Below are 24473 nucleotides of genomic sequence, written 5' to 3'. Positions count from 1 at the left end.
ACCCCAGTCACTTACCCTTATGTCAGATTCATCCTGTAGAGTGCTCTGCCATAAGGATGTCTCTGCAAGTGGAAAGGAAATTACTCCCTTGACTGAAATCCTGAATCATCTCCCCCTCTTTTTGACAAGTCTCCCATCATGGTGGTTCTGATTGTTGATTTTAGCTGTGTAACATCAGTGGTGTTTAAGGCAAAGTAGGTAAAAGAATTGCTTCAGAGACTTTACACAGTAATGAGTGACTGTGATTTTGTATCTGGGTGGTGTTTTGGTTTCTCCATGCTTATGGTAGGTCACAGTGGGCACTAGATCGGATCACAACTCCCACTGATTTTATGACTGTTTTGATACAAAGTGCTTTATAAGTGCTACAAATTACTGTTCTAAAGTATGCCGACTTTTCTGGAGATAACTCAGGCATGCGCAGTAATTCTCTGGAAATGTAGATTATTAAATGCCTAAGATGGAGTTTTCTGCCTTTTGTCAAGGGGTTTTGAGGCTAACTTGGTTCTCTCCCTCTCCCTGCCAAGCAAACAAAGCAGCAAAGTGAACCGCAGCAAGAATCAGGAACCATAAATCTTTAACCAACATCCTGGTGTGTGGGTTCCAAAGGCATCACATCTTTTTGGCAGCCTGGGAAGTGCTGGAGACAGTGGTACCTTCCTACAGATGCTGCTGCCTTTCTGTCCAAACATCTCTTCATGGGAAGGCAGACAACTGAGTGGAGGACCTGGGAACCTCTATGTGTAGTATCCGTTGCTGAGAGCACAGGAGGTGGCTGCTTGTTCTCAGTAAGAGGGGCAGCAACACCGAGTGTCCTCTCAAATAAATCCCAGTCTGCCACTGGACACTGTGGGCAGAAGGGCTGAGAACATGGTTTATTGCTAAATAAGGTCATTGGTTATAAGCTCTGTTTCATAAAAAACATGGTCCTCATCGTAAGCTGCTTACAAAATAGACATGTATTATGTAGGCAGTGTACTTAGTTCCCAAGGATAATGTAATCTTAGCAGTTTTGCCTGAAAACTAGTAACTTCAAGGCTGAGTCAGTACTGAGAATATCTGTCACAAACTTAGTAGTGCAGATAATGCGGTGTTTACTTGAAAATTGTCGTGACGGTATTTCAGTGACCGCGAACTCCCAGCGCAATAGAGCTGAAGTGGTATAGGAGTGAAATGTGAGTGTGCTGGTGCAGAAGAGACATGACCAAGGCTTACAGAGTGAGCTCGCTGCTGTGGTGACAATAGCCATACAGTTTGGATTAAAGTGTTTTAGTATTTGTGGTATCAGATTAGATAAAGACACACCAAAAATAAAAGGGTGAGATTAATGTTCTAAAATATCTTTTTCCCTCCCAATACCATTACAAGATGGAAATCAGGAACAAATTATTTCCCATGTAATTTCTTACATAACATCAGTATAAAGTACTCACGTTTTGACTGTTTTGTTTTTTTTTTTTTCCTTTTATCATGTTCGGATTTAAATGCAGCCTTAATCCTGTATATCCTGCTATGAAGAGCTTAGATCTGTAATGTGTTGTACAACAGTCTTTAAAAGGCGCTATCCAGTGAAAAGTGTGTGGTAGCCTTGAGTTAACAATACAGGTTTCAATTCTTGATTTTGTACTTAATAGTTTTGCTTGGAGAATCTTCTTCATTTCGGACAAAGCAGAAACACTGAACACTGATTAAGAAAAAAAGGAAGGAATTTGGATGCTCTGTCCCTCAAGGTGTTCATGATCAGATTCAATGGGGCCCTGGGCAGCCTGGTCCAGTACCAGATCTGGAGGTTGGTGGCAGGGGGGTTGAAACTTGATGATCATTAGGGTCCCTTTCAACCCAAGCCATTCTATGATTCTATGATCCCATAATAGCAAGTTAAATCCTATGAATTTGTCCTGTATTCAGAATATTTATCATGCAGTGGGTAAGTGTGACTTGCTCTGGAGGAGGTGGGGTAGGAAAGCATGGCCCAGCCCATGCCGAGGTGCTCTGGATACCAAGGCACACACCTTGTTTCACCCAACATGGGGCAACAAGTGCACCAAGCAGTAGTTACCATTTCCCCCTTCCTCCCTAGTTCTCTTTCAATTGGTCTATTGCAAGAGAGCAGTGATCTGGCCTAAAGGGCAAAGATGATTTTCATACTCTGGATGAGCAGGAGATGAAGAAAAGCACAGGTATGCTTAAGGGAAAGAGTAGTAGAAGAGAAAAGTAACGCTAGAAGTGAGCCTGCCTTTCTGTGCTCTGGGTGTGGGTTTCTGCCATGCAGTCACGTAAGCACAGTGGGTGTTTGCTTAGACTGCAGGATCCATTCCTATCTTTATAATCTTTTCTGGAGCTCATTAAAACAGTGCCTAGCTTGAGATGATGAATGCTTTTCTTGAATGGAGAAAGTATGGGGTACAGAATATATAATTAAAGCAACTAAAGAGAGCTGTAAAGTTACAAATGATGATAAGCTTAAAAATAATTAGTGACAAGTGCCAATTTAATAGATGCTAAATATCTTCTTCCTGCTTCAAAGGAGACGTGTTATAAAAAAAATGATGCTCATCTCTGGAGCGTGCCACTGCATATTCCCAGAGCAAAAATCCAAAAGAAGTGAGAACACGACCTGTTGTGTGGCAGAAGCACTGCAAGATCCAAATACATCGCTGCTGATGGACAGCAAGCAGGATGAGTCAGGTGTGCATTGTTTCCACTCAGAGATGGCTGTCATACTGGTGTGCCATGTATTATTGTTCACTGCCTGCTGCTGAAGGAAGGTGCCCCAGTTTTTAATATGAGCACTTGGTCTGAATAGTCGCACATGGCTTTTATTGAGGAGAAGTAACATTGATCCCTGTAGAAAAGGCAGAAGTGACTAACACCAAAACAGAATAGGGGAAATAAAGAGATAAATATAATAGACCTTTACAGTTCCACTACAGGGAAGGCTCTTGTTATGATACAAATGATACATTTGTGTGTCTGTGACAGTGAATTAAAAATGAGAGGAATAAGCTTGCTGTTGAAATGAAACTGCACTACAGTGCTGCTCATTAGCTCCCACATTAGGCTGGCAGTCCTCCAAACAACGTTGCTTACCCCTAAAGGAGTGAGTGGCTTCTTCACCAGTTAACACAGGAAGCAGAGGGGCCTCATGTGGTGTGGATTTGGCAGTGTGGGCACTGGCCTGAAGCAGGCAGCAGGTATCACATGTGGCCACGTGTCTCACAGAATCACAGGGGTTGGAAGGGACCACAGGAGATCATCGAGTCCAGCCCCGGAGCTAAGGCAAGTTCCCTACAGTAGGTCACACAGGCAGGTGTCCAGATGGGTCTTAAATATCTGCATTAAGGGAGATTCCACAACCTCTCTGGGCAGCCTGTTCCAGCGCTCTTTCACCATTACAGTAAAGTTCTTCCATGTTTGTATGGAGCTTTTTATGTTCAAGTCTTAGGCCATTACTTCCTCCTCCCTCCCCTCTTCCTGGCTTCTTTTTGTCTACTGGGAAAAGTACAGGTAGAGAGATAATGCAAGTCGTTGGCAAGCTGCACTGATGTTACTAGTGGAATGAGGAAAGGTTGAGCCAGTTCTCTGCAGACTGTTCTCAGTTAATGTGCTTATTAGTCCCAATGGATGGCTTTTTAGATGATTCTGATCAGCTGCTTCCTTTCTTTTAGCCCACAGAATAGTTCCTTTTCAGGGCGAACTAAAGTTATCTTCTTATCTTCAGGAATCTTTCTTGGCCATCCCGATAAAATGGAAATGCTAATGAAGTTCCAGTGCCCCTTTGGGGCCTAAGAACACCTTGGGCTTCTGTGCGACCTTTCCATGAATTTCTTTGAAAAACACCGGGGTTTTTTGCTAGGATCAGTACCCCTCCATTCCATATTTACTCATGTATCATTTTCTAAGCTTTGTTCTGTATTTGTTAGCTTAGTCTTCCTGAGAACTGTTCTATATCTTGTCATTACTTGTTCTACTCAGTCACGTATTTCTCTTTTACTTTCCTTAATTCAGCTATCTCTGAATCTTTACAAATCTCTCCTTATCCTATTTAGTTAACACATGAATGAAGGATGCTCTAGGGCTGAGAGCAAGGAAATAAGTTTGTGTTGCTGTTTCCAGATGTCACTGACCTGGAAGTAGGAGTTAGGGCGTGTGTTTTGAGGTGAAATGGACAGAACTTTGCCATAAGCAATTTGTGAATTGAGAATTATTCATAACCATTGTGTTAGGAGTAAACAAAACAAATCAATAAATTTGGGAAAACCATAAATAGACCGAGGGCAGTTAGCAAACATATACAGACACAAAATATGCTGAGTACATAATTATCCACTCCGCTTTGGTCTCTGATCTTTCATGGGTCTAAATTTAATTTACCACAAAATTGTCTATTACCTAATTTTATTAAGATCTTCCTAGAGCATGTCGCAGTCGTGAGCCCCCAGAATAACATTTTGCTATCAGCCAATTTGGTGAATGGGGACATTCACTTCCCCTTCTAAATTGTTAATAAATAGGTTGCAGATGCCAATTATATTGTGATAGCCCTTGACAAATTCAGCAATTAATCGCTTTCCATTTTGCCTGTTATTCCCACATACTTCTCACCTTGTGGTGAGTTTTCAGCTCGTTGCAAGATGAATTTGCCCAGAGAAACTGTGGTGCCGCATCCCTGGAGGCGCTCAAGGCCAGGTTGGATGGGGCCCTGGGCAGGTGAGATGCTGGAGGGCAGCCCTACCCATGGCAGAGTGGGACTGGGTGGACTTTGAGGTGGACTAATTATACACAGGTAAAAGTATTCAAGTGCATTTAACATAAGATATTAAGATGTTAGCTAGCCCCATGCTATGGCATTGCTGCTTTGGACACAGAATATTACAGCTTTACTTCCGTTACCAGGCAAGACACTGGATGAAAAGGTATTTCTTCCTTCAGAAGCCATGAAGAGAGTCCAAATGCTCTCACATGATGACAACCGGGAAACTCCTCCTTCTCACCTGTTATTCCTGCACTGACTTTCCAGCATAATTCAGAGCTGAACTCTACAAACTGGGATGTGGTAATTCAATTCATTACGAGATTATACCACATTTTTTGCAAAACAAGGAAAGCAAAGCTTATCTTTGACATCTGAATAGGAGGTGCTAGCAGTATTTAAATGCACAATTTAAAGTAAATAGCCGACTTGCTAAAAGAGCTTGGAATTCTGAGTATACCACTAATTGCCCATCTATGGAGATGTTGAAGGCCAGGTTGAATGGGGCCCTGTGCAGTCTGATCTAGTGCCTGATTTAGGGGTTGGCAGACCTTGCCATGGCAGGGGGCTGGAACAAGCTGATCATTAAGATCGCTTTCAACCCAAGCCATTCTACGATTCTAATTCTACTTGTGGTGATTTCTCTATGCCTTTGTACTTCGACTGTGCCTCCGTCTTGCCCTGCAGTCAGTGATCTACTTTCCAAGCATCCCTCTGGCATGTGGAAATCAGCCTCACTTGCTTGTACTTCTCTCTGCATCAAGATAATGCATTCCTGCTCATTGCCTCGTGTTCTTTTCAGGCCTTTGGGTTTTGATCCCTAGTCAATGACAGGAGGATGAGAGTGTGTATGTTCTTTCAAATTCAATGACTGCACAACTCACTGTAGAACCCGCTCAGATGGGGTTAAGCTGTAGGAGCTAACTTTGTGCTTGCCTCGAAGGTGCTGTGCAGTCAAGAGCTCGGCTGTCCCACAGTGAAGTGCCCCAAACTTGGATGAATGAGTTGGATAGAAACAGTGTGTAGAAGCACTGCCAGGGAAGCAAACCTTATTAACCAAAGTCGGCTCTTGCTTTGAAGGAACTAACACTACAGGCAGAGGTCCTAAAGGTTTAGGATCAATTGAAGGGAGATGAACTGGCATTAGTGCAGAGACAAAACAAAGAATGCAGCATTATCTGTCCAAAATGGACCAACAAGGCTGGAAGCTGGGCTGGGCATTGGGTTGTAGGGGAATCGGTTTTGGATGGAGGTGCTTAAATTCTGCCTAAGCCATGAAGTCCCTTATAGGAGCTCTTCATGCAACTCTTTCCATTCCCCATTGAATTCTGGCAATCAGTAATATTTTAACAGTAAAGAGCTAAGGCCTTTATTAGCAGGATGTTGTGCAAGAAGGGAACAAGCAGCCACAAGCGCAGTGTGCCTCTGGGGACCAGGAATAAAGCTTGAAAAAAGCTCTTTAGGGCTTTGAATCCTCCAAGGAGAGATAGCAGTAGAGGGAAGAGACTGAAAAAAATAATAATCATCATCATGGTGAACTTTAAATGTCACACATCGGAGCTATGCATGGGTTTGTTGTGAATGTGTTACTGTAGCACCTGCTGGCCCTGGTGAGGATTCCTCTGGGATGCATAATCACAGAGCGCACTGTGGCCAAGAAGAAATTACAGCTCGTGATCTGCAATATATGAAGAGGGGATAATGACAGACTTGGCCAGGCGAATGCTGCTTTATCCATATGAACAGGCTGCACGGACACGTTTGTGTCTTTGTTTTCTGTTTGTGTTGGTTCTATAAACATCAGCACTCCCTCGCAGCTCCGAGTCCGGCCATTGAAGTTGGCTGTTCCGAGTGTGTCATTGAGGTGCCCTGAAATAGGGATTTGAAATAGGAGAAAATAACAGCTTAGGCTCAGGCTACTGTAAGCTGGGCAGGCTGAGGGACACATTTACATTTAGATTGAGCCTCTTCACATCTTCTCTGAGTAATTGTAAACTCTCTTCTGCCTCAGCCCGGGAAAGGAATCTCCGGAGCTCCGAGCTGCCAAACTGCGCCTTGCACTCTGTAAAACATGTGATACCTAATCTAGGCAGTCAGGCTTAGCATCTACTTTTCATAATTATTTGTGCAAATATGACTTGGTTATCAAATGTCTGCATTAATCGGACAAAGGGTATCGGCGCTGCCAAAATAAATTTGTTGTCAAAGTGTTATGTCTGATTATATGTGTTATTCAAGCAACACCCCGGCGTGCTATTATGCTGAGAGCCACACAAGCATGTATGAAACCGTTCCCCCAACAGGGAGTGTATGACTGATTTACGATAAGAGACAACAATTGGACATTACGAGCAAATAAAAAGAATAGGAGAGGAGAATGAGAGTAAATAGGGCAGTTGGTGCCTGCGTGTTCCTGTGAGGACCATTAGAGAGTCTGAAGTAAAGGAAAGAAATGATTTGATATAAATAAATGTGAAATGCGATAGCAGCAATCCTTACTGGGCGTTTGCCCAACCCAGTGGAGATTTCTGTGGCATGTATTTAGCTTTCAAGACGGACTCCTATTCTTGCTCAGACATTTATGGGGATATCTGCTCTCCTGTCCCTATGGAATCATACAATCATCAGGTCCGACCATCACACCATGCCCACTGACCACGTCCCTCAGTGCCACATCCACATGGTTCTTGAACATCTCCAGTGAGCCCACCACCCCCCCCTGGGCAGCCTGTGCCACTGCCTCATCACTATTTTGGAGAGGAAATTTTTCCTAATATCCAACGTAATAATAACAACAGCAACAATTGCATTGAGGTATATGCAGATTTGCAGGGTAAGCAAAGCAAACAGGACTCCATCCAGCACTCAGGTGTCCCATGTTATTTCCTCCAGCTGATTCCCAGCCTTTCACACAGGCATTTCTTTCCCTACCTCCCTAATTCTTTCCCCTCCAGTGCAAATAATTCAGGCACTGTCTCTCAGCCATTGTATGTGGAAAAGTGGCTTATCTCGAGCCGTGCTTTTCCCTTTCATTTTCCTTTTGAACCGAAGTGTTACAGTCATGGAGCAACCGAGTCAAAACATAGTACCAGTAAATTATTACTGCGCAGTTCCTCTTTCATCACATGGCTTCAACACATTGCAGAGCTAAATGGGGAGGCTGGGATTGATGGTCTGCTCTCCCAAGGGAAAGAGGCAGCACATGAGAGCCAAACTTCCTGATAGCTATTTTCTAGGGCAACATCCATAACATTTAAGATTTCCATAATTAATATTTCCACAATAATACCTGTTAGGATGAAATACAACTGTCATCTCTCACTTTAAGTTTCTAGAGTCACAGAATCGTTAAGGCTGGAAAAGAACAGTAAGATTACCTGTTAGCCCATCACCTTGCCCACTAACTGCGTCCCTTAGTACAACAACTACATGTTTCTTTAACACCTCCAAGGATGGTGATGCCACCACCACCTCCCTGGGCAGCCTGTGCCACTGCCTCACCACTCTTTTTGAGAATAAACTTTTCCTCATATCCCCCCTGAAACTCTCCTGGAGCAACTTGATGCCATTGTCACTCAACCTATTGCTGTTACCTGGGAGAAGCGGCTGACCACCATTATGCCACGACCTCCTTTCAGGTCATTGCAGAGAGTGAAAGAGAGTGAAGAGAGCCTCCTCTTACCCGGACTAAACACTCTCAGTTCCCCCATCCGCACCCTGTAAGACCTGTGCTCCAGGCCCTCAAAGCTTCATTGCCCTTCTCTGGATGCATTCCATAGCCTCAATGCCTTTCTTGCAGTGAGGGGCACAAAACTGAACACAGCACTCGAGGTGCGGCCTCACCAGAGGTACAAAGGGAGTTCGCTGCTTTTTCTCCTCCCTAGAGCACATTTTTAAGGGACTTTGCCCACGAAACGCTGCCGGTCCCCCGCTGCCTGCAGACCAGCGGTACCTGTTGCATCAGTAAGACGCGGAAGCAACAGCAGCGGTGCCACTCTCCAGTGGGAGAAACCTGGAATTATCTCAAGAAATCTCAAGTGCTGCTGGCGGCGGAGCACAGATCAGCCCCCACCTTCGGTGCCCCCCCGGTGCCCGGACCCCGTTTGTCATCGACGCGAGGCGCCATCCGGGAACACCGCCCCGGGCGGAGCGCTGCGCCCCGCGGGAGGGCAGCGGGCGGGGGGCGGAGCGGGCGGGCACTGCGCGCTGCCGGGGAGCGGCTCTGCCCGAGCGGCCGCGGCTCCGTGCGGCTATTTCTGGAGCCGGGCGGGGGCGGCGGAGCCGGGGCTGCGCTTGGAGGAAGGGGGTTCGGGCGGCATCGGGCTGAGCTGGGAGGAGGGAGAGGAGGAGACAGGTACTGCTGAGGGATTTGGGTTCGTTTCATAGAAACAAATCAGTGCTCGGGAGAGAGAGGCGAGGAGGAGGAGAAAGGAGGAGGAGAAGGAGGAGGAGGTGGTAATGGGGGGGGGAGGGCGGGAAGAGGGGGATCGAGCGAGGAAAGTGTGAGGGCTGTGGCAGGGAGCAGCAGAAGTGATGAGAAAGCGAGCGGGGAGGCTGCAGGAGGCTGCCCGAGCCGCCGCCGCGCTGCGCAGCCCCCGCCGCCGGCAGCCCCCATGGAGGCGCTGAACGGGGCCGGCGAGGCGCTGCGCCCGCCGCCCTCCCACCTCCACCCGCACGCCGACAAGAAGCGGCCGCACCGCGCCCCGTCGCCCGCCAGACCCTTCCTCAAGGACCTGCACGCCCGCTCCTCCGCCAAGCCGCCGCCCGCGCCCCCCAAGTCCCCCGCGCTGCCCGGCCGCCCCCCGCCGCAGCCGCCCTCGCCGCAGCCCGGCGCCCACCCGCCGCCCGCGGGGCTGCTCTCCGCTCCGGGCGCGCCTCTCCCGCCGCCGGTCCGCCCCGGGGGCCAAGGCCGCTCCCGTCGCCGCCGCCGCCGCCGGCAGAGCGGGCGTCAAGGCCGCCGCCTGCGTTAAGCGGGCGCCCCGCGGTCCGGAGCCGGCTCCCTGCGGCCGCGGCGGGGGACGGCAGCCCGGCGGCGGCGAGGCGGCCCCGTCGCCCGGCAAGGGCAGGAAGGCGAAGCGGGGCGGCGCGGCGGGTGGAGGAGGCCATGCGGCGGCGGCGGCGCTGGTCCGCGTCGGGCACACGGACAGCAGCTCTGACCTCTCCGACTGCCCCTCCGAGCCGCTGTCCGACGAGCAGCGCCCGGCCCCGGCCGCCAGCAGCGACGCCGAGTCCGGCACCGGCTCCAGCGACCGCGAGCCGCCCCGCTCCGTCCATGTCTCCGGGCGCGGAGCATCGCTGCCGCTCCCCGGTGCTCGCGGTGAGCCCACGGCCCCGGGCGCGGGGAGAGCGCCGAGCCGCGGGGAGCAGCGGGCGGCCCCGGAGGAGCTGCAGCGGGAGGTGGAGGAGCTGCGCTCGGAGAACGAGTACCTCAAGGTGAGCGCTGCGGGGAGCGGCCCCGGGGGCTGAGGGCCGTGGCCCGGTGCAAAGGGCGGAGGGGGATGGGGGCGGTTTTGGGGCGCTCTGTAGGGGAGGTGGGGAAGGCCGGTGCAACACGTACTGCGCCAGCGCTGTGCCGGTTGTTGCGGCGGCTTTGAGCTACCCGGACTCTGTCAAAAGCTCTAAGCGCTCCAGCGGTCAGCGAAGCCTGGCTTTCCAGGAACTGTTTTCCTCAATATCGCCCTTTAAAAAACGCCTTAGAAAGACGTTTGCTCCTTTGATGGGGAGAGGACGACAGCGCTCTGCGCGACTTAGTGCTGAAAGGATAACGCCGGCAGAGCCGAGAGCCGCGGGTACGGCCGGGACGCGGTCGTGCCCCGAGCGTGTTGCACCGAGGGAGCCTTTCGTTTAGAACATGATCTTTTGGCACAGCGAGAGGCCGCGTCCATAAAGATCTATAAATAAATAAACTCGCATCATCTCGTAACCGCAGCTACCCTACGGTGTGAGCCTGCTGCTGCTGCTGCTGCTGCTGCTGAGCACGGCGTTGGCTCCACGAGTTCTGCTCAGATGAGGGATGGAAAAGAAGGAGGGCGGCGGTGTGCGCTGCTCTGACTGAGGGCTCTGGGCCAAGGGACGGTGCTTGGCACAGCAGGAGGTGAACGGTGCGAGTGATGCTGCGGGGTTGGTCCCCGGGTCTAGTGATGCTTAGTGAGATGGGAAAAGGAGCGAGCAATGATGCAGCAAAATTTTCAGGTGGCACGAAGTTGTTTTTTTGACCTGAAGTTCTGTCCGGTATTTGTCGGAGTTGATGTAAACAGAGGTTTGGCCTCCGGGAACGATAGAAAAATGAAGGCTGAAGTCAGGGAATAAATCTCAGTACTGAAAATATGAAGCGTTTGGAGAGAAGTAGGGTGTAGGCTTCAAGTGTGTTGCATTAGCTCAGGAGTGTCCTGAGAGCTGGAGCAATGCAAATCTCTGCTCGGTGTGGAAGCGTGGGCAGAATGGGTTTGGTTTCCTTGAGAACTGAATAAACAAAAGCACGATAGGCATTATAATGTTGTATAGATCCACAGCTGCTGTGTGGGTCTGTAGGTGTGCCTGAAATACTGCGGGCACTGTTGGTCACCTGGGAAAGAATAACACAGAACTAAACTGATAAAGTAACTGGGACGTAGCGGAGCTTTCATAACACTCGTTGGATGGAAAACACTGGGCTGTATCACAGAAGTGTGATAGCAGTCTGTAAAACGATGAGTAGCACCGAGAGCCTTCGTCAGAGGCTCTGTTTTACTCACAGCCCAGAAACAGGAGGAGAGGGGATGAGATCTGGGCTGATAACAGGAACTGCTGTTAGGAGTAGGCAGACTGGTGCTGCTGCCAGAAGGGAGCCCAGAGCCCAGGGGCAGCCAAGAAAGCTGTGGGAGATCCCTTTGCCTTGTAAGATCTCCCTAAGTACCACACTAAGGCTTGAACCCCTGTGTAGAATGTGTCAGTCCTCCTGTTTCTTGCTGAAGATAATTTGTAACAGTTCAGAGTTGAAAATAAAGGGGATAGTCTGGGGGTTTGGCGGTGGTGTAACTTAGACAAAGAGCTTAATTTCATATTGTTTCAAGCTTGTCACTCTGTGGCTTCAGGTCTTTCCCCTTGATGCCTTTATCATCTGCAGCGGTGTGACCCAACCCTGCCCTACCTCAGGCCACAAGTATTGTAGAGCCTGGTAGAATGACACAGGCTGCTTTCTTAGGGATCTGTGTCCTAACTGATGTCCGGTGGATGTTTGCTGGTTGGATATTAGGAGAAATGTCTTTTCAGAAGGAGTGGTGCTGCAGTGGCACAGGCTGCCCAGGGAGGTGGTGCAGTCACCGTCCCTGGAGGTGTTCAGGAGCCGTGTGGATGTGGCACTAAGGGGTATGGTCAGTGGGCATGGTGTGATGGGCTGATGGTTAGATTAGGTGATCTTAATGGGCTTTTCCAACCTTTATGATTCTGTGAAATGACTGTGTGGTCCTTCTCTTCTCCTTGGCTACCTGGGTGCATGAACTCTTGGAAGCATTGCTCCTTTCTTGGGTTGTTTGGAATTGACCAAACGGCTCAGAAGTTTAGAGGAGAATTCCCAAACTTTCCTTTCTCTTGCTAAGGAAGTCAATGGAAGCACTTCTTTAGTCCTCTGCAAATTAAAACCGCAGCACTGCACAAGCTGTTGATTTGTGGGTTTGTTCCTTGTGCCTCTTACAAGGCAGCTCTCTCGCCTGGTAAGAAAGAGTGGGCTTTGTTTCTCATCTAACTGGAGGGGGGGTGATGGAATAATGGGGAAGCTGTCAGCCCGGAGGAGACAAATGATTAGATAAATCCCTGAAGAACATGTTAATTTCCTGAGCGTGTCCATATGCCGAATTTCGTACTTTTCACTCCTCCTTTTCCCTTCCCACATCTGGAATGCAGCAGTAAGCAAACATGATCTTAAAACCTATTTCAGGGTAATTTATGTTTCACTTAGGAAGGACTCTCACGTATCTTTCTCATATCTGCAACAGGTTACAGAATGTAGTGTATGTATATCAGCGTGAATAGACACATGAACGAAGATTTACTTCATGCTGAAAGTTGGCACCTTGCATGTTTCCAGGCACTGTGCTTTTACTTGGAGAATAGGATCTGGCTCTAGAGGTAGAATTGCAGAATATCCTGAATTGGAAGGGACCCATAAGGATCATGGAGTCCAACTCCTGACTCCACACAGCACCACCCAAAATTCAAACCCTATGTCTGAGACTAGTGTCCAAACACTTCTTCAACTCAGGCAGCTCAGGGCCCTGACCATTACCCAGGGCAGCCTGTTCCATGCCCACCACCCACTGGTAAAAAAAAGCCTTTTCCTAACTGCCACCCTGACCGGTGGCTTCATGCCAGCCGCCTGGAACGTGAGACACTTGCACGGATTGGCTCGGGATTGCATTGTGAAGACTGTCTTTTACTCTGTTAACTTCATCACAGATTTCAGTTTCTTGGACATCTTGTATAACCTCACTGCAGCTACCTGTGTGGGAAAGCTGTAATGCTACAGTGGCGTGTAAAAGATGTCACTTATTTGCTGAGGCAAGAGTTAAGTTTTACCATGGTGGCTGCCTCTGGAGCCTGAAGGTTGTTGGCAGATGCTCAGTGACCACCAGGCAGCGCTATCCAAAGGAGCACAGTGGCCTCACAAGGGACTTGCTTGTCCTTCAGCACTTAGGTCTCAAGCATTTGGAGAGCCATCCTACTCTATGCAAACTCCAGGGGCACAGAGAGGGTTTCTGCTTGTTGTCAGTCTCCACGAAAGATCAGGGATCCTGAAGAAGGACTAAGTTCTGACAGCTAAGAATGTTCTTGCTTCATCTTGGCAAAAGTTTCTTTCAGCCTGTTCTGATTAAATAAGCTTGCTAGCAGAAACAGCGATGATTTTTTAGTCATGAAATATATGTATTTGACATGTGCCTCTTCTCTGTTTACACCCTTCATAGCCTGTATCTGAAAAAGCCTTCCCTATGATGCACATTGCTTCTTACCGTCCTGAAAATGCCCCGTGTCACTTGGCATTGCTGTTTGTGAGCGTGAATGCTGCTGTGTGCACCTGCATAAAAATATACTCTAAACTCTTTGGGATTTCTTAGATATCATCTGGTTTATCTTGGTTAGTCTTTATTCTTTCTACGTTCACTTTTATCTGTGACACATGGTGGATATAAAATGATTAAGTGGCCTCTTCTGGCACCTTACCATGCTTGAATACATCTCCAGGATGCTCATTTTTGTTTCAATGCACAATGTGTGTCATACGAGGCTATCCTACTTTTCCCAGCTCCCTTGAAACAGTAGATCCTCTTGAGGTGAACTTCACCTTCAGCTGTGGATCTCCAGGATCTGTGCAGAGCAAAATGATGCAAAGCACCGGGACCAAATGTTTCACCTAGTGAGCACTGCAGGGGCTCCCAAAATAGAGGCTGCCCCCATCTGTGTGACAGAGGCAACCAGCAGAGGAGGTGCTGGGATGGGAACAGCAGCAGTACCTGAACAGAGCAGGTTGGTGTGAGAGCCAATGTAACCAGAGGCTCCAGGGCTTTCTGAACTTGTTTTGCAAGAGGCAAAACTCAAGGCTGCTGCTTTCTTTGCAGCCAAAGCCTTTTACAGTGTGTTTATCCCTGCTGCAGTTGGTGAAGCGCTAAGGGGAATGTGTTTATTCCCTAGCAGTAACACCATCTCCTACATAAAGACTGTTCAAGATGTTTAAAACATGAAAACAAAAAATGATATAAAATCACAATGTGTGAATCTTGTGTTTCTCAAGGACTTTCTAGAACTCCTGGATGTGCCGGCACCATAGCAATTGCCCGTTGTAACTTCCACATCTCCTCGCTCTCATCTCATTTGACTTAGACTTGATTGAAATAACCTTTCCTTTAAGAAGAGGTACTGGCAATAAGCTGTAAGTGTGACTTACAGCTAAATTGAAAAATAGTTTTGGTGTTTGTTTTTTTACATGGATAATTGAATTTCAACCTTCTCTTTCATTTACTTAAATACTGTACAGTGGATTGGTTTTGCACACTTCGGTCTCTCCTGTTTGCAGACATTACCGAGTTAATACATGGCTTCTGGACACTGAGGCATTCCTGGTTTGCAGATGTTACCATCTGTTCACTGATTCATTCTAATTCAGCAGATCCTCTAAACTTTCAGTTTGATAGTATGCATATTTGCAATTGCATGCTAAAGCGCTCAGTACTTATATTTCTTTCATGCTATTTTTGGTGCGTGATTTCTCCCTGACAGTTGTTTCCAAGATTTTGTTTGTTTGGACTTAAGGTTGCATTCTAGTTTTAAATCTGTATTTGTGCTCTGAATTAAGAGCTTTTCCTCTTGTGACCAGCAGCTTGGCTCAGTGCAAGTGGGCCAGTGAGCTGACCTGGGCTCAGCTGCTGTTGCAGTAGGAGGTTGCTGAGGCCCCTGTCCCACCTTTATATGTAGGTCGGGGGTCTACTTTGCACTGTGCTTCCTCAAGGAAAACTGTTGAGGTTTTGTTATTTCTACATCCACTGGTGTATCCATCACTTATGCTTTCAGGTTGTCCAGAGGGCTCAATGAAGCACAACCAAAGTACTGCCGGGTGTATGGCTCTCTGCTTGTTTTATTTCCATGTGTGTACTCCATGGGCTGTGCAAGAGCATGGTTGGTGGGCATGGCTGGAAAATGTGCTTTGAGCCCTCATTACAGATCTCAGCCAGTCTGGCCAGGTAGATGCAGGCAGTCAGTTGTGCAGTCAATTGTGCAAGTATTCCTGTTTCTTTGAGGGGGAATGACTCAGCTGTGAGCATGGGTTACTCAGTGTAATAGCTGACTCTAATATCTTTATTTTTTTAAGAATCCCAAACAAAGCAGATTCCTGTAATTTACCCTTAATTATACCTCATCATAAATTAAGTCAATATTAAAAATGTATGACATCAATAAAGATACTAATGGGGGCAATAGCTTTTCTTCTGACAGGCAAGTCTTCAGTTTGCATGATACAGATAGGCAGAAACATTATCAGCGTGTATTTGAGCTACATAATGTAAGCTGCTCCCATGCTTTTGCCTTTTAGCCAATGCACCTTGACACAGTAGACAGACATGGCAACAGTGCATCCTTATTTTCTTGCTTTACCACTGAAGTCCAGGGGAATCCCACAGATGGAGAAGCTATGTACATGTCCTGTGCTGATGAGCCACCCAGTGACCTCAGGTGGGTGATCCCTTTTGGACCCCAAGTGACTGGCTTCTAGGAAGTCATTTATACCAAGTAAGCAGCAAGACTCAGGAGCCGGGAGCACAATCAACTTGGATTTCTACTGCAAATTTAGTTTGCTGCTAGTTGAAGTGTCTTTATTTCCCACATTTCCGTTCTCTCTTTCTTAAAACCAACACAACATCTGGAAAGAAAAGCAGTTGAGCTTTTTCCTAAACAATGTGTTTTCTTGCGGGACTCTTTGCTTGCTGCTGTTCTTTCTGAAGTCTATAACTTTATTATCATATAATTAAAGGGGATCAAGAGGAGGCTCTCATTCCCTACGGGAGCATACAGAGAAGTGAAGTTTCTACCTGCATTTAACCTTGGAACTTCAATTACAGGTTTGGGATCTTGGAGCAGGTCCTCCCTGTTTAAGGCAGGGAGCAGGCTTCACCACTTGTTAGACACACAAAGACAGATGCTGGCTTCCTTATTTGTTTATTTTAATTAGCCTTACGTGCTTATTCTGGTCTCTCTTTTCAGTTTTACAAAATTAAAGTCCACGGTATGAAATTCAACGCCTCTTGAGAGAAGGATTTAGTACTCACTCACAATAATAACAGTAATAATAACAGTATATTTGAATGAAGTCAGAGATTGGGATTTTCAGGAGCTTCAGCCTCTGAAGCCTCTGGTTGGCCTCACCCTTGTGTCAGTGGAATCTCACCAAGAGGGACAGTGAAGTCCTCTGGAAGGGACAGGGAAAAGGCTTCTTGCTCTTGCTGGCTCTTGGAGGATTGTAGTACCAAGCCTGATGTCTCCAGCATAGAATCATTAAGGTTGGAAAAGACCAGTAAGGCCATCTAGTCCAACTGTAGACCCATCACCACCACGCCCACTAACCCATGGTCCTAGCACGCCAATCTGGGCCTGCAGCATTGCTCTACACCAAAGGTGTGGACAAATGAACTTTGCTTCCCGTCTTTTCTGTGCACAAGTTGCTTCAGAGCAGGACTGGGAGCTGTCCTGGTTTCGTAGGTACAGTTGTAACAGCAATGACTTGGAAGGTGCTGACACGAGGTTTCGATGCTTGAGTTTGGTGCTGCAGGTTTTGTTGTCATATATTGAGAGCAAGATCAGGTCTGTCCTGTAGCCAGTAAAAGGCTACCCCAGGATCCACGTTTATGTGCTGCCATACGACATCTGAAGGACATACAGTTGCTCTGTGTTTCAAAGAATGATTATTTCCAGTATTTCAAGAGGAGATATATTTGGACCTGCTCCCATACCTGTACTTTTAATATATAAACTCAGGACTTCGTCTTGCTGCCCCAGGAGGCCCAGTCTGTCCCTTGAGTTTTCCTCTCCCAGCTGGTAATGCCCTCAAGCACTGGCCCAGGGCAGTGTAGCAGGAGTGGCTGCTGGCTGCAGCCTGCACAGCCAGTTTTCTGCTCCCTACACAGTCTCATTTTTTCCCTCCTTGCATTTGCATGCATGTTTCTCTGTTTTAAAACTCCTCCAGAGGTTGCTGCATTGCTGAATATGAGGGTTAGGAGATGTTCTGATTTATATATCAAAGTTTTGGGAGTGGAAAAAATAAACCAAAACAACCTTGCTACTTTTTGGAGAATTTCTTTGGTGGGAGGAAAAACACTGAATTAAGGCACAGGGTGACCTGAGGGCAGGGAGAGCACAGAGAGGATCTGGGACTCCAGTTTCAATGGGGCGCTGATTGCAGGGGCTGGGTTGTTTGAAATGATGATTGTTTCCTTTTCCAAATGTGGTGTTAGTAAATAGTTTGAAGTCAAACATAGTGGATTACTTGTTGTTAGAAACTGACCAGATTTATTAATTCCAGGAACTGATACATAGACAAGAAATAAGGTAATAAAATTGTAGTTAGCAGGCCATTTGATGCACTAAAGCCATTGCTTTGTTCCTAATGTATATAGGATTGAAGTATATGTAGGATTATAAACTAGATCCCATAGATTTAGTGGTAACAGATATTCTCCTTCATTACAGAATTGTGTTGAAAAAAATTATCTCAGTTTATGACCAAATTATTTATCCAACGTTTGAGTTCTGAAGATGATTTTAAAAGTTAATTGAGCTTAAATCTGGTTGTACTTGATTCATTTCCTGAGTCTGCAGGCAGCCTTAAGCAATAACTCTGGTCCTATTCATGTCAGAGGGCTGTATTAGCTCTGACAGCTGCGGACTGCACTCTTGGTACCATCTCCTAAGCCACAACACCTGGCTAATGTACTGCTAACACAAAAATGTGCTTCTTTTCTCACGTTCAACAGTTACTGCTATTCTCTAACTGATTTCTAAAGCCTTGGTATTTTCTTCAGCGTCTCCATCTTTATAGAGTATCACCTGGTATTGTAGGGTTTCAGAACATGTCATTGCTGCAGAGCTCACTTCTGTTGCTGCGCTGTTACTCTGCAGCCTGGATATGGCTCCAGCATGATGAAGCTCGTTTGGGAGTCCCCAGGAGCTCCTCCACCTGCACAAATACCCTTACTCCTGCAGCTGCCCCAGGCAGCTCACAGCCAGAGTCAGGTGTTCCTTAGCTTTAACTCTGCAGAAATCTGAGTATGCTGAGAATGTATAGGAATACGGTGGGATTGGGAGAAAACCTGTCTGTGCTTTCTGAGATTTTATGAAGAATTGCGTGGAGACCTTGGAGGTCTGTACTGGTGGGAGCAGAGCCTTTCTGCTGAGCTTGGAGTGGTCAGTTCAGAAACAGCAAGCCTTGGGCTCACCCAAAATGTGATTTGTGCTGGTTCAGCTGAATTGAGTTAAAAGATCATTGTGAAATATTCAAGTTTTTGTATGTGGCTGGGATTTTTGTGGGAGTAGCACTCCAATTTCAACATAACTATGCTAATAAGGCTACAGAAGCTGGATGTGTCTTCTTTTGCTCTGTTGGTGAAGGTCAAGTGGAGTGATATGAGTGTGGGTAGAAGCATGACCATCCATCCAGAGTGGCCATGGAATGGAGGAATAGTTGATAGGGAGTGTAGTCGGACACTGTGCTGGAAGGACTGGATGGAGATGGTGCAGCCTGGAGTGGCTTTGCTGATAATGCTTACTCCAGAACAGCCTCTCCTCTTCCTGCTGTGAGTGAGCAATAGGCTCCAGGTGGCCCTGGTGTTTCAGGTGCCATTTAGAAGTCTGAAGTGAGGTGGCAGTGCTGCCAGCCCAGGTGCAGTTTTTGCTTGGTTCAAGTTATGATTTCTACAGAAAAAGTAGTCTTTATAATGCCAAATGCAATGTAAAGACAGTAATTTAAAAATTGGTACTTCATTTCATACATCCTTCTCCTTTCTCCTTATTTTTTTCCCCAAACTTAGTTCACAGCTAGTAGGGGTTTCCTCCCACACCATAGCTGAGTGACTCGTACCCCTGAGCTTGGAAGACCTTTGTAAGAGTTTTAGCCCAGAAGCTTCAGCCCTGCAGAGATTAAACAAATGAGAATGATAGAGCTTATCCTGTTCAGCCACAAATCTTTAAATCTGACTTGAGAGAGCATGAGCTTCTCATGGAACAGTGTGGAACTGGGGCAGCTCAAGATGCCCAGAAAGGGATGACCAGACTATATTCCCATGGCCTCAGTTTTATTTTGTGATCCTGTTACACACGCAATCGAAACCCATTCTCTCCTGCATCCCACCCATCTGTCACTGAACATGTCCACGGTGCTAGGCTCAGGTGGGAAAGCATCATCATATGGAGTCGCTCTACAGATGGCACAGAGTAAAGGACAATCTTGTTTTTAGGAATCACTGGTTGTTAAAAATACACATCAGAAAGAGAAGCTGAGGTACTTTGTTAGGTAGGTTTACTGTAGTCCAAAGTTGAGGAATCAGTTCAGGTAGTGGCAAAGTATTACGTGTTTGTTATTTTAATTGGAGATAGTAAAAGGAAGGTGTTGCCAGTTTCGGGAGACAGGTAAGCATCTGGTCTGACTTTAATTATTAAAGCAATTGCAAGAAATGTAGCAAGTATTCATTAGTTCAGTCTTAATTATTCAATGTTGCGATGAAACTTCAGTTCCTATGAGTTCTGGAGTTGCTCACTGCAGTCCTTATCACCTTATTAGTGGTATCCTAGTGACCGCGTTTCCTATTTGCTCCCATGGGTGAGATCTAGAGTTATGATGGAGCACTGTTTTGCCTTTTTCCCAGGATGAGCTGGATGAACTGCGGGCCGAAATGGAAGAAATGCGTGACAGTTATTTGGAGGAAGATGTTTACCAGCTGCAGGAGCTCCGGCGAGAGCTGGACCGGGCAAACAAGAATTGCCGCATTCTGCAGTATCGTCTCAGGAAAGCAGAACAGAAAAGCCTGAAAGTTGCACAAACAGGCCATGTGGATGGAGAGCTCATTAGGAGCTTGGAACAAGATTTAAAGGTAGGTGAGAGATTTGTATTCACAGGGAAAGGGAGCAGAACGTGGTTTGGCTCCCTGTAAAGGAAGTGAGGGTGACACACGAAACAGGCAGAAGTTCTCAAAATGTCAGCACCAATTTCCTTCTTCAGCAGTGGAAAATAAACGTTCGGCTTCTCATCGTAAGAAGATGTGTTAGCAAGTAAAAAACATGTGCTTAGCCTCAAATGAAAGAAAGGCTGTTGAATTATATTGTTGCACTTGAAAGATTTAAAGGGTTTTGTTTCACTGGCTTTACTCAAAATCTTAGTTTTCCAAAACTGTACAAACAAGCCCTGATACGCTTCTCCCAATTCATTCTGTTTCCTTCCTTTCACTTCTTGCTTAAGTCAATAACTGAAAAAAAAAAGTAGTCGCCATTTCATTTCTTCTTGCCTAGCAATCTACTCCCATGCAGGAACAGACTGTTACAGCCTCTTAGAGGAACAGACAGAGAATAGAAATACTACTCCCATAAAAACAAATTCCTGTTTAAAAAAAAAAAAAGTGTTCATACTGAAACAATTTTCTTATTTTTTTCAGGCATGTTTTCATCAAGGCTAAGCTTTGTGTAAGCACGATGCTTATCTAGCTTTTCTTGTTATCTTTCCAACTATCACCATCGTGTAGCTGTTTTGAAAACAGCTGACGGCTGGAAGCAGTGAGCATTTGGTATTTGAAAATGCAGAACATAAAACCTTCCGAAGCTGGATTTGTTGGTTCCTGGCAGTGGAAATCAAGTAGTCAAAATGTCAGACTCGATTCTCACTTTCATGGCAGGAACCAATTGATAAACTGTCACTCCTATTATGATAAGGTTATTCAGCAAAAGTCTTGTCCATGGGTATCCAGTGTTTTGGCTTGCCTGGCCCACACCGAGTGAAAAGGAATTGCCTAAGGGCCACATCTATGAAGACTGCTCTAAAAGTAACGCTTCCTAATTATTTCCATGGAAGCTACAACTGATACGAGGAACACACTAACACTATTAGAGCAAATTCTCAGCTATTCAACACTGTTTTTCTGTTTACGGGACTGTTCAGCCGACGTATCAAAATCCATAAACTTATTTGCCATAACTTGAGTTGGCACTGCACTGTGCCCTCTCTGTGCCCTGGTTTCAGCCCAGATGGGGTTAATAGTGCACCAGATGTTTGATATCTGCTGAGTGACAGTTGTGCACTTGGGGCCAGGCAAGGTCACAGGTTGGACGTGCCTGATTTTGTCCATAGGTCCAAATGAAAGAGATAATCATGGAATCATAGAATGGCTTGTGTTGGAAGGGACCCCAAGGATCAAGTTCCAACCCCGATAATGAGTTTTGTAATTTGTTTGCTTTGTTTTTGCTGAATTTTTGTAGTTCAGTAATTCGTCATTTTGTGTGATGAATTACTGTTCTGAATTGTTTGGTAATAAATATTCTTTCCTGTTAGACTGGACTCATAAAATCTAAGCTAGAATATATTTCTGTTTTCTTATCGCTCCTGCCAAGGTATGATTACTGATGGAGAAGCAAATCTGGGTAGATGAGACTGTTGCATGAATGTGGCTTTGATGGATGACCTGTCAACTGTAAAGCACTATATCTTCCATTTTATCCATGTGATATGTTGGGACTTTGATGTGTAGGCTTCATATCTGCTTGTTTCCTCCTGCTGTCCATGACATTGCCTTATCGTAATGTAGAGAGGACGGATAATCAAATGTGCGTTCATCTTGGATTAGAAGTGAATATTCATTTTGGTATTCAGAAGTCTTGGAGCCTTTAATCGGCCGTCTCATGAAGTGATAAATCTGTTGGCTGTCTCTTGGATGCTTCCTACTGCAGGAAACATTCTATAGGTGTTGTTCCTTGTGGATCTGCTCCACATCTTTGTGTTTTTCTGGCCAGGTAGCCAAAGATGTTTCTGTCAGACTGCACCATGAGCTGGAGAGTGTGGAGGAGAAACGTGTTAAAGCAGAAGATGAGAATGAAGTCCTGCGGCAGCAAATAATCAAGGTGGAGGTATCCAAGCAGACGCTTCAAAATGAGCTGGACAAGCTAAAAGAGGTAAGCGATAATCGGGAAAATCGTGCAGAAGAGTGTTGGTAGCTTAGATGGGAAATCTGGCACACGAGACTAATTATTGCATGACATGCATGCAGATATTGCTTGTACAACTGTCCAAAAGGTATCCTTCCCTTTGTTGGAACATCTCAAGTGTGTTGGTAATTTACAAGCGGCAGAGAGGTAGGTGAGTGGTGTTGTGTGCCTTGTCCTGGGCTTCTCACAGGGCTTCTGTCTCATTTTAAAACTAGCTCCTCTCAGCCTCTTTCTATTGGAGTAAAGCTGCCTTTGATTTGAGGCCAGCTATCTGACTCTCCTTTACCCAGACCGGGACTTCCACCTATTTTAGAGTCAAATGAAATGTGCGTGACTCATCCCTGAGAGGTTAACTTGGATAGGCAAGCTGCCGCCTTGGCTGCTGCTCTTCAGTGGTGACAGTGGGAGCCACCAGCATGAGTTAGGCAGCAGGAATGTGGTCTGTAATGTATAAATAACATTGCACTTCAGGCACAGAAATGCTGTCTGTTGAGAAGAGGGATCATCTCAATTGGAGATGACATGTAGTCGTACTGGGTGAAGTGATGATCCTTGGAAGCAAGTGAGCTAGAGCAGGGGACAGTAAAGGAGAGCCAAATATTAAATGTGTCCATATCCCAGCCTGTAGCAGTATTTCTGTTCTGTTGCTCCTACAGCAGATTGGCAGCTCTCAGCCGCTGCTCAGTTCTAAACCAGATTGAGATAGAGCATTCAGACTTAATGAGGTGAGGCATTTATCCTCTGAGCCCTGGTCAGATTTAGAGAGCTGGTGCAATTATGTGTTATTTTAATCTTTCAAACAATGCTTGCAAGTCAACTGGCACAAAGCCCAGTTTAGTTTCCTAAGGACAAACTCTATTTTATTTCTCTGTGTGTTTTGAGTTCTGAGAATGAAGCAATCCAGAACAAGAGTTTTGAAGCATTTTGTACGTAATGGAGCAGATTATCAGAAGCTGTAAACATCAGCATTGCTATGATAGCATCCTCTAAGGAGGACATGAAAGGAAAGTCTGGATGATGGTATATCTTCTTTCCCAAGGTTGTTTGTGAATGATGTGTTTAATGGACATGGTAACATGTTAGAGGGTACTCAGTGTATATTCCACACAAAAATACTATGACACCCACAGTACCTAATGTCTTTTTTGTTGTTGATTATCTCACAGTTTGCTAGTTATTGTTTGGTGGTCTTTATGATTATAAACAGCTTAAGAAACTAGATTGTGAATTGTGGATTCTCAAACTAGCTCTAACCAGGGTGAATTTACTCTGCTCCTTGGATGGCTAAGCTGAGCAGGGAAGCCCAAAAAACTCAGCTGTCTTCTGGTCTGCAAGTAGAAGCAAGATTTGGATCTTTGGAAGCAGAATTGCCCCCTCTTAGAGGCAAAGACTGGTAAAGAACTAGGAAAGGAAGAGTGGTACAGTGATGGGATGTATTCATTCTGATCTGGGCACACAGCAAGGCATAAGTTGTAGTAGTCACAGTAGATGGTTTTTCATACCATGACTGGTGTTCTATCTGGCAGGAAGAAAAAAAGTGACAAGGTCACCATGGGTTAGAAGAGGAAGGAATAAATCCTCCGTGGGTCACATGAGGACAGATGAGCCAGAAGTTTGCAACCACAGTGATATTTGTGCCAGTGTTTGCAAAGTAGTTTACATATGGCTGAAAAACACAAAATCCAAAAACACAAAACACAGTTCTCTTGCCTCAAAATGTGTTCAAGTAACTACCAGAAAAGACTCCTCTTTATAAACATTTGATATGTACAAAGCTCTAAAAGAATGTATGTCATGGTTTTGTAATTTTGTAATTTTGCTATCAGTATTCCACATCATAACATCATGTAAAGCATGGATGATTTTGCCGAATGTGCAGTTCACAGAAGACTACATATCCCAGAGAACTTCATGGTCAGGGATAAGTCACGGGACCAGAACGCTATATAATCTCGTTCCCAGGCTGGAGCTCTCTCTCTCGAACTTCTTGGGGAGTGGGAAGCGTTCCAGCCGTGTC

At 46.1% G+C, this 24473-nt stretch overlaps 1 protein-coding gene across 11 annotated transcripts in view; it reads left to right on the top strand.

Annotated features, from left to right (window-relative positions):
* Window positions 1-9820: 9820 nt before the first annotated feature.
* MTCL1 (microtubule crosslinking factor 1) overlaps window positions 9821-24473 on the top strand; it is a 96183-nt gene continuing 81530 nt past the window's right edge. For 6 of the 11 annotated variants that reach the window (XM_032442633.1, XM_032442642.1, XM_032442636.1 and 3 more), the window contains exons 1-3: window positions 10083-10186; window positions 20134-20358; window positions 22265-22423. In XM_032442633.1, coding sequence (XP_032298524.1) covers window positions 20161-20358; window positions 22265-22423 — 357 coding nt within the window. In that variant the 5' untranslated portion in view covers window positions 10083-10186; window positions 20134-20160. Of the gene's footprint in view, window positions 10187-20133; window positions 20359-22264; window positions 22424-24473 lie in introns of all 11 variants that reach the window. The other 5 variants (XM_015855284.2, XM_032442644.1, XM_032442634.1 and 2 more) reach the window with 2 other exon arrangements.

The sequence above is a fragment of the Coturnix japonica genome, chromosome 2 (genome assembly GCF_001577835.2).
Source record: "Coturnix japonica isolate 7356 chromosome 2, Coturnix japonica 2.1, whole genome shotgun sequence".
NCBI classification, from domain to species: domain Eukaryota; kingdom Metazoa; phylum Chordata; class Aves; order Galliformes; family Phasianidae; genus Coturnix; species Coturnix japonica.
Note: the sequence above shows the minus strand (reverse complement) of the source record. Positions and strands in the feature narration are given on the sequence as shown.